A 10,519-nucleotide genomic window follows, 5' to 3' on the forward strand; every position below is an offset into this window, starting at 1 on the left:
TTTAGGAACTTCCCAGGGAGGAGAAAGAACAAAATGGTCTCTCCCAAAACAGATTTTAGCTAATAAACACAGCAAAGTAAGTGAAAAGCATTTCAGTTATTCTGCATCCTCTCCAAGACTAAAAATTTGTACATTGTGTGACAGGTCCACCTCATTTTTCTTAATGATGTTTTTATTATTCTTTCACTCAATTAAAGCAGAAATGGATATTGCATCTTCTGACTGTATAATTGTTATTGTAATCTGTTTTCGATCACTGCTTGGGAAATGGGTCCAAAACAACATAAACTCTCCACTGCCTCAGAAGGCAAGTCATTTTCTTTTACTACGACACTTAAAGAGACATTTATCATGCTGCTCTGTTCACATCTTTGGATTATGATAAAAGAAAGTTCTTGTTCTGTTAACCAAAAAAATATAATGTTTTGAAAACACTGCTATGTAAACAGTTTTGACATGAATGCGTTTTCCTAATAAACTATCAATTTTGCCTTTCCTTATACATATAAAGAATTGGAACAAATGCAATAAAAATATGCAATTTTAACACAGGGACCAATCAGGAAATTTGAAAATCAATCATATTCAGTTATAAAAGAACTGATACACTCGTTTTCCAGCCAAATAGAAAAACAAATAAAAAACAAATTTTTTTAAAGAAAGAAAAAGATATCTCTGCTTAATGTGATGAAATTAAAATTGTTTCTATGAAAAATGCAAATCACCTCTGTTAAATCTTAGTGTTTTGGAAACACTTGCTCTAACCAGAGTCTTATTATTTTTTTTTTTTTTTTTCATATCTGTGCAAGTCTTCAACACATAAAGTCTCTGAGCTGCTGGGCACATTTCAGTAACTGTGTAACCATAAGTGGGCACGAAACAGTCTGGTGAGAAATGCATACTTTTTGATAAGCTTGCAGTGTTTCCTCTGAACTTTCTAATCTTTGTTGTTATGTTAAATGCTATCATTTAATAACCCACTGTGCTAAGACAGAACTCCATTCCAATGATAAGACAACTAGTGAAGGGCAGATCCAAATTTGCCTTATACCGTGAGCAACTAAAATTGAAATCTACTTCCCTTAGAGTTTTACTATCCTAATGTGTCATAACCACAAATAAAGAACATTCTTCGTACAATATGACTGCCCTAATTTGCTGATAACTTCATTGCAAGGTTCAAATTCTTGAAATTTCTATTAATGCTTTTTTTCTTCATCTTAAGCATTTGCCAAACTAGTAACTAAAATATTCACTAGTTTATTTTTTAAGTTTTAAAGGTACACACATCAGTGAAAATGGAAAAAATACATCCCATAAACCCCACTGCCATAATTATATGTCTAAGGCAATTTACTCCATATTAGGTCATTTTTACCTAGTTTTTAAAAAAAAAAAAATCTGGAAGAAGTAAAACTTTGTAGGTGAGAAGAGAAAGACAGAAGTGGTGGAAGACAATTTCTGATGCAGGCTTTCACTTAATTATACTGATTTTGCCACAATTCTTAAAATCACTTGCTATTAAACAGCAAAACAATTCTGCTAATTGAAAACAACAACAACAACAAAATTACAGAGATACAGTTCCATGCTTTTGAAAACTCCACCATGGAACATTTTTACATAAACACTGTGTAGCATGAAGTGCTTGTGAGGCTTGTTTCATGCAAAAGAAGAAAATAAATGTTTGGCTGATCACTGACAATACGGGAACCAATGTGACTTCAGAAAATGGAAAATAACATGCTATAGGGGCTCCGTCTGTGCTTTTTTGGAAGTCTGTAAGTACTCAACTGGCTTTTGTTTTAACTCATACCTCAATTCCTCTCAGGGCCGTCTACTTGGACTTTGAAATATCTATTGCGTTACCCGTAAGTAGTAGGATGATGAATCCTTTGTATATAAAAATCCATTTTTAACACATAGACATTCTCAAACCTCTATTGCACTTTAAAATAAAAGGAATTCACAACTCTCTTTACTGGCACCCTAAATTAATGCTAGAGAGCAGTGGTGATTGGAAGTGAGAAAGGCCCCACATAATCAAAGTCAGCAGAGGGAAATCACTCATTTTAAAATCACTATAAAGAAAAGAATGGAAGCAAAAAAGGCTAACTCTCTTCATTTGCTGAGCTATGCATAAAGGTCTTCTACTTGAAACCATTTTCACTTGTTTCTTTCTCTTTTTCCTTTCTTTCTTTCTTTCTTCCTTTCTTTCTTTCTTAAAAAATAATGAGTTAAAATGTATGGGTTAGATCCAATATTTCACTGCTGTTCTTACTCTTGGGGAGTAGGGGGTGGGGTGGGGAACGTGCTGCCAAAGCTTCTGAAAAGAGAGTTTGGGCTGCTAATTTTCCGTTCACAAAATCTAAATTCCCCTTATGCATCTCACACAACTCATGAAATAATATGAAACAGTATTATATCACTGCAAATTGAGACATTTTTATCAAAATAAAGAGTGATGATGCCAACATTTCATTTGTCATTCCCCACTTGTCACTTTTCACTGACAAACTGTTACACATACAACTTTTGTCAAATGCTCCATCTTTAAATATGTTCCAAAATGCCATTGTATCTCAGCACTCTTATAAGGAAGACAGCAAAAACCACTATGTTACCACACATTAGTTACATAGGTTAAAAAAAAAAAAAAAACCCTACTTATTAAATAAAAGAAGATAGAGGATTTTTTATTAATTTACATGCTATGTGGGATAAAGTTTAGATTCCTGAAAAAAAAACAAAAAAAAAATTATGAATGTATTTTATTTACCTAATGTGAGATTATTAGTTACAAGAAACTTTGTTAATGGTGAAGAATAGGTTCCTTTTTAGCAACAGAAACCTAAACTCTCTAAAATGACCTAAAAAATAATAGAGTTTAGAACTCATCTAGCCCTGTTAATGTCTTTTTTACAAATGCATGTAAAGTCTCTACACTGAAGTCTCTTTTCAAAAAAAGAAAACTAAAGGTTTTAAATGATCAAAGTAGAACCACTACACTTGACTGCTTATGAGATATATTTTGCCAGATATACCAAATAATTACCCTGCCTTTCCTGGACTAAAACTGATTTCCATATTCTTAAAATAATGCAAATTCATATTCCTAGACCTCTAATAAATGATAATAAGTCTTTTTATATATACATAAATATAATATATATACAAGATATCTAAGACGTACAGACTGATTCTAGTCACAACCCCCTGGGAAAAGATTATATTGCTTATTTTCTACAGGGGTTAAAAAACAAATGTCTTAAGGGACATCTATGTAGTTCCAACACACACACACATACACACACATTTCATTGCAGATGATCTTGAATATATAATGGTCAGTGGGTTTCTGCTGATGGAACACAAGGCTTCCAAAATTACTTGAAACATCAAATTATGCTCAGGACTTTGAGGGGCGGATACCCTATGTTCTGTTTAATGTGTATGTTCCATTGCATATATTTTTTTAACCAAGTATATCTTTATTTTAATAACAGGCCAAGGACTAAAAACACTTTAGAAAAGGGCTATTTTTCTACCTCAGCAAAACTACAGAGGACATGCTAGATTGTTGGATGACCCCAAAGCCTAAGTTCATTCTATTTAAAAGATCTCAAACCCTTAAAAAAAAAAAAAATGTAGAATGTAAAAGGGAAATACAATCTTTTCTCTTTGGAAGTAATAACATGAGGCCTCCCTACAAGCAAAATGGTGTTCATCCTTGGCTAAAATGAATTTAATGGGTTTTCGTCATTTTACCCAGGTTGACAATATGTGTCTAAATTTCCAAGTATTTTATACATTTCAATACATCAATATCTATACTCTTTCATAGCTGTACTCCCTTCAAAGAGTAAAATGTCTGCCTACACTGCTAATATGGTGACTGCACCTGACCTGAACTGCATTTCTTTTAATCTAAAAGGAAATGTTCCACATGTAGACAATTAAACTAACTGTTGTTGTAGACAATGTTCAGCTCTAAATGAGGCCCTGCCCAACAATCGTGATCACATTTGCTTCCCTATTTGAATACATCAGTGTGTATTGCATAATGATTTTTTTCCCCTTGTAACAAGACAGTTATGTTCTTCAAAGGGCTGCCTATTAGCAAGAAGAATAGGCCTACTTTGGGTCAACTAGTTATAAGACAACTTTAACAGGCAATTCCTCAACAAGATTAAATCATGATTTTAAAAACAAATTATTTTTCAGGAAAAAAAAAAAAGGAAATTTTTTTCAAAAAACAGCAACCATCTCTAAAAGATATTCATGGTGTTCAAACATTTTCCCCCCAAAAGCCTAGAACATTTAACACCAAAAAAAAATGATCAAAATTCATAGGAAAATGAAAAATATCAAAAAGATTTCTGATGTTTAATGCCTCCTATCAGCAAATACACCATCTGGTATACTCAAGCGCTGTTCATTCAGTTTAAATAAAGCTGTCTGAAAGTTTTTCTTTAAGCCAAACATTTAAAAATGAAAATGCTTGTGTTAACAATGAATGAAGCACAATAATTTATTGCTATTAAAGCACAACTGGCCAGCGCCTTTCAGCAGTCCAGGAGGAAAGCAGAGAGCTTCGCTTCCTCTGCAAACTTGATTGGCATCACTTTCATTTTATGCTGTAGGTTTCGTGGCTGAAGCATTACACACAGCAGAACCTTTTAGGTACTTATGTTAATGGTGGCAAAAAGGATCATCTGATTCTTATTTTCGTCACCCTTAATAATCTTCTCTTTTTCTAAATCTTCAAATAGATCTGTAAGTTTTAATCAACAATTTCACAAATATAAATTTCCCCACCATTAATCATCCTTTTTCAAAATCCTTATGGAGTGAATTACTAGCTGAGAGGGGACGCCAATTCTAGTAAGTGAATGTTACCCAGCAGGGATATAAAGCTGTCAACACCACGGTGCTCTTGCTTGCTCTAAACTCTCTCCCAGCCTTCCTATGTTTTTTAAAGAGATATTAGCCTTTTTTTTTTTTTTTTTTTTTTTTTTGCCTAGGGACTTTCTATAAAAGCTGACTGTCATACACATCTGAGCACTTATTTTATTACATACATGCTTTAAAACATAACTTAGATAAGAACAAACACATCCTAGAAGGTGTTGGAAAGACAAAGCAAAACTGATCTATGTTCTAATAGTCTTCTAAAGCTAACCACATTGTAAACAGCACACTAACTTTTAAGTCCCCTATTAAAACGCAACCTTGAGGACTGTGATAGTGTATCTACCACCTCAACTAGTCAAATCCAGACACTAAAATAATTTTTTTTAACAAACACATTCTCACCAAAAAACATACCAAACTCTCTGTCTAAAACCGTAGAATAAGGGCAACAGAATTTACTATTACAACTAAGGCATTCAGAAACATTTATTCACCTCACTGTTTATCAAAAGCATGGAAGATAAACTGCCATATTATTGGGCAACCAATTAACTTAATGATCTCCCCATTTTTAGAGGGAAAGCTTTTAAGAAAGAGAATCACTAAAGATTAACAAATGCGTCCTATCAAATTTTGAGCCCTATTTTTAAACCATCTCCAAAACATTGACAAGACTGCAATATATCTGAAAATGGTAATAAATGATATAGAGCTATAAATATTTTGTAGTTGTCTATGTTTATTATATTGCTTCATAAAGAAAATTTAAACAAAAGAAGGTAGGGTGATAGAAATATAATCTATTTTATACTTAACCTGTTCAAAAAAAAAAAAAAAGTCTTTCAATGACAAAGAACTTCTAACTAGAAATGTATTTTAAACATTTTTAAAAATTTTTAATTTTTTTTAAAGGCTTTGCTTTTCTCCCATCTATATACATGATTAAAAGTTACAAAGAAATGAAATTGTTACCAGCTCAACATACATTAGGAAACCATATAAACTTAAACCCCTCCAAAAATATTAACATTCAATAAAAAACTTTACACTGTCAAAATTTTATGTTCTTATATTTTAAAGTTTTCTAAATTAAAATCTTTCTAAATAATCTACTATGCTATACAGAATACAATCTTTCTATAAATTTTTTTAAAACTCACCATATGTAAACTCTTTTAACCACTTCACTAGTAAGTATTAAACACAGTACTTACTGAGACAAGCTAATAGCATCTCTATTTTCACTTTGGAAAGCAACTAATAAGGCCTTTGACATGACTACATTAAAGCTCAGTAAAAGTGACGAAAGCAGCTTGTTGAAACAAACCTATTATTCCTCTTGAAGACTTAATTTCACTTTATACCAGATTTATAATAAGTGGTCAAATGTGAATTATAGTCTCAGAAAATAAGAAACGCTACCACTGTTTCACACTAAATTTAGGTATTCCTGGTCAACAAAATTAGGGAGTTTCTTTCACAGTTCAATATGATGTAGGAATAAAGAAAACACTTTTTTTTCTAAGGAATCACAATTGTTAACAATTACGTTCTAAAATGTTTAGAGACTTCTTTCAATTCAGTGAATTTTAGCAGGTCTTCAGAAAGAAACCAAAATTCTATGTCCAAGTTTTTTCTTTATGCATAAGGCCACTTTGAGAACACATCTCCTCCTCCAATGATTTCCAAGTTTTTCAATCAAATAGTATCAGCACTCGCATCATCTTACACTTGGTTTTACCATATTTGCTATATATTTTTCTTTCTCATATGCATATACTAAAATGTTACAAAAAGTCTGAAGTTATTGTTCCAGTCTCAAGATAGCACAATAAACACAAATTTTAAAAAGTGGGTCACAGAACTATCAAGTTATCTTTTGCTTCATCGAAGTGTATCTTTAAGCCCCTAAAAATAAAAGGTGCATAAGCCACAATGTATAGCCAAATCATTTTTTAAAGCTTTAAAAATTGTGAGAATGGGTGCTTCTCAAGGGAGATGATTAATATAAGGAACTAAGGCAAACCATTCTGAATGTCTACGGTGAAGAAATAATAATAGCAAACTAAGTAAAAAATAGAAACGTGTTATTTTATAAAATGTCTTTTAACTCTTTAAAAGGGTATGGACGTTTAGACTTAAGTCTTTACTTTGAAATACAAACTATGGCTATTTAGAACATGGGGTTGGAGTTTATCACTAAGTTTTGCCATGGTTTTGTATCATTTCAGGTGGGCTCATATGAAGAATTATGTTAAGTAAGCTACTGCTGAAAATATTAGGGGGGAAACCTCTAGAAGCAAAAAAGATTTAAACTAGTGATTTATCTCAAACACAAAAAAACTGCATGCCATGTTGAATTGTGCATTTTGTATGCCAAAACAACTAAGCAAACAGCACATAAGCCTCAACATATTTTAATAATATTTAACTTTCGTACATATCGCTTTATAAAATTATTTTTCCTGACCACATTAAAGGAAAGTGGTTGTTTAAGTAGTAAAATCTCCAAAAAGTTTTCTTTAAATAATATTAAATTCTTGGAAAGGTAAACAGCATGTAGCCATTAGGACTACTTTGCTATTTTTTACCTGTTCTGCTGTAATTCATAACAAACCTACAAACGCGTAGGACTTTAAACTGTTTAGAAAATGGTGACCTTAAAGCTTCTAAGGGCCTGGCAGATTTCATGATGCTTCTTTATTTCCCACTTGAACTGTGGCAGGAAATATTCCCAGTTGTTACTAATTTATCTCGAAGGACTGTCCTAACTACAAAGTAACACCAACACTCCTGCTCCTGGGCATTAAAGACTAGTCCACAAAAGCGATCGCACCTCAACTTCATCTCTACAACAGATACTCTGAGGCAAAGCAAAAGAGTTAAATCACTAAAAAGCTCTCTAGGAAAATCTAGAAACAGTTAGCTGGCTGTGACATAAACCTGCCAACACCTCAGCACACAGTGGCAAAGTGCCCAAAAAATGCCACCCTCTGGGTAAACCACTTTCTTGTTTTAACTCTACATGAAGCTACCAGTTGCAGATGAGAGGCGACGGGGGCATTATTTGGCAACCTGGAATTCACTTCCTGTAATCCTACACCGCGACAGCGCCTAATCAACCTGAACCCTGACACCCGGGCCATTATCGCCGGGCCGCGGGGCTGCGCGCGCCTCCCCGCTCCGGGCTGTTACCTCCCACGGCCTTGGCCACGGCGCCGTTGGGCCTCCCGCGGGCTCCCATGGGGCTGCCGTTCTGCTCCAGCCGGGCCACCTTCACCGGGGGAGGCCCCTTGACGTCGGGGCTGCCGCTCCGCCGGTCGGGGCTGTCCCGCAGACACGGGCTCTCGCTCCGCCGCTCCATGCTGCTCCGACTCGGAGACAAAGTTCCCACCGGCAGGTCGCAATAAAACGCGCAGGGACCTAGGGAGGGGGCGGGGGGGGAGGGAAGGGGGAGGGAAAAAAAAAGAGGGAAAACCGCTCACACACGTGATAGACGTTCAGGCCAGTGGCAGAGCGCTGCACCAAGCCACACAAACTTCCTCCCACGCTGCCCGAGGGGCCCGAGCCGGGAAGCGGGTCCCCACATTACACTGGGCGGCCAAAGGAAGCTCGAGGTGCTGCGACACTGCCCAGTTGCTCTCCAGAAGTTAGCCCTCGGTGACGGTTACCAGGCCAGCGCCCAGGGGCGCCCAGAAGTGGCCCATTCATTGGGACAGGGTTGGCATACGCCGTTCTCAGATGAGACAGCCTCGCCGTGTGGGGGTCAGTGTTGCAGAAGAAGTGAACTTCATAAAAAGGCATCTCACCCACTCGAGGAAGGGATAGGGGATGTACACAAGTCCGTAAGAAACCGAATTAACCACATGATGAATGTGCCGTGAATGGCGGGGCAGGAGCCAAAGGCCTGCCTTAAGGACTCCTTGAATCCCTGCTTTTTATCTTTACCGAGCAAGTCTTGAGACACAAACACACTTTGCACAAAACCAACCCTCATTCCACATTAATAAGCATCCCAAAACATTTGGAGGTATTCACCAGAATACTCTCCAGAATAACCTTCATCACAGTGGAGGGGGCTACAATCATTATTTTGGAATGTTCTTATCTTCTTCCGATCCTAAGTGATTTTTTAAAAAGCTCTTCAGCATAAAACACAAAAGCAAAAAGCATCTAAATTATTAGGTTAAGAAGCAACCTTCATCAACCCCAATTTAAAATTTTTTCCAAAAAGTTTTCCTCTGGGTCTCTTGGCTGGCAGTGCGCTCCTCAAGGAACCCGCAGATCTCGGCACCCCTGGATTTTTTTTTGGGGGGGGGGGCGGCAGAAGAGGAGGAAACACCTGATGAAACTGCACTCACATTGTCACTGACATCCCCGAGAAGCAGGAACCCTGCACAACAAAGTGCGCTAGGAATCCTCGCGGGCGGTCTCGCCGTGGGAGAAGCCGCATGTCAAGGAGACATGGTGGGGGTGGCAGAGGGGAGGTGAGAGAAGAGACGCGAAAGATGCAGAGACAGAGCGGAAGGGCTGCCCTACTCCCTCTGCTACGCTGTCCGAGAGGGCGAGCGCTGCCGGGAGGGAACTTAGCCGGACCCGGGGCTTTCCCCGAACTCCCGAGCTTGGAGTGGGAGTCCTCGCCCGGCGTACTTACTGCTCACAGTCTGTCTGTAACTTGGCTGGCTGAGGCTCTGTCCATGGAGCAAAAGTAGAGAATCCAGGGTGGAAAGTTTCTGGTGCGTCGCCTTGCAGTGTTCTCCTAGTCTTCTTTCCTCTTTACTCCTTCCCCTTTTCCTCTTTCCCAGGTCCTAACGTTTAAGGTCCTGGGTCAGGGTGTCTTCTAGTGCAGAGATGGTTGTTATGATGATGATGATTGGGGGGGGGGGGAGGGGGGTAGGGGGAGGAGGAGGAGAGGGAAAGGAGGGTTCCTCCAAAGGGGCACCCGAGCGAGCGGGGGAGGAGACGGCGGAGGAGGGGAAAAGAGGGAAGGAGGCTGAAAAAGCCTTTTCACACCTTCGGGAAGGAGACCCGTTCTGGAGAGAAAGGGCTGAGGACTGGGAGGAGGCGGAGGCGGGCCGGTGCTGCCGCTTCGCAGGTCTGCTAGTTCGCGAGGAGGCGCGGCCGGAGCCTTAGGGCCGGTGTCACCCAGAGCCAAGAAGGCGCAGGGACCCGGGACCGCACGCGGGAGGAAACGCGGCGGCTGCCCAAGCTGTCACCTCCAGCCTCTCCCCTCTTGGCCGCCGCCGCCAGCAGCCGGAGCCGGACTCACTGACAAGCCGCAGAGAGAGATACACTGAGAGGGAGATGATTATTAGTTGCGTTGAGTCATCAGGCAAAGTGAGTCCTTTTGGGTTGTCCTCGGTTTCCGATTTCTCCCCCTCCCCCTTTCCGTCCCCAAATCTAGCGCCTTCAAAATAATAATTTGGGGTGGGGGTAGGGGAAGTCTCTGGGTTATTTCGGGATGGAGGTTGGGGGGGAAAGATCTAAACCCAAGCCAGACTGGTCCACCGCAATGAAGGAGGAGAGTGGGGGGCGGGGAGGAGGGCTGGGGAGGTTGCGGGGGGAGGGGGGCCCCGCCTGGCAGGAAATTAAACATCAATCAATC

At 38.8% G+C, this 10,519-nt stretch overlaps 1 protein-coding gene across 4 annotated transcripts in view; it reads right to left on the reverse strand.

Annotated features, from left to right (window-relative positions):
* Positions 1-9,766, reverse strand: part of SATB2 (SATB homeobox 2) — a 218,691-nt gene extending 208,925 nt beyond the window's left edge. For all 4 annotated transcript variants that reach the window (XR_006220874.1, XM_042995010.1, XM_007094730.3 and 1 more), the window contains exons 1-2: positions 9,569-9,766; positions 8,110-8,337 (exon numbers count right to left, since the gene is read on the reverse strand). Coding sequence is in view for 3 of the 4 variants with exons in the window: in XM_042995010.1 (XP_042850944.1) it covers positions 8,110-8,278 (169 nt within the window). In the remaining variant the exon portion in view is untranslated. The remainder of the gene's footprint in view (positions 1-8,109; positions 8,338-9,568) is intronic.
* Positions 9,767-10,519: the final 753 nt, after the last annotated feature.

Source organism: Panthera tigris, chromosome C1 (genome assembly GCF_018350195.1).
Source record: "Panthera tigris isolate Pti1 chromosome C1, P.tigris_Pti1_mat1.1, whole genome shotgun sequence".
NCBI classification, from domain to species: domain Eukaryota; kingdom Metazoa; phylum Chordata; class Mammalia; order Carnivora; family Felidae; genus Panthera; species Panthera tigris.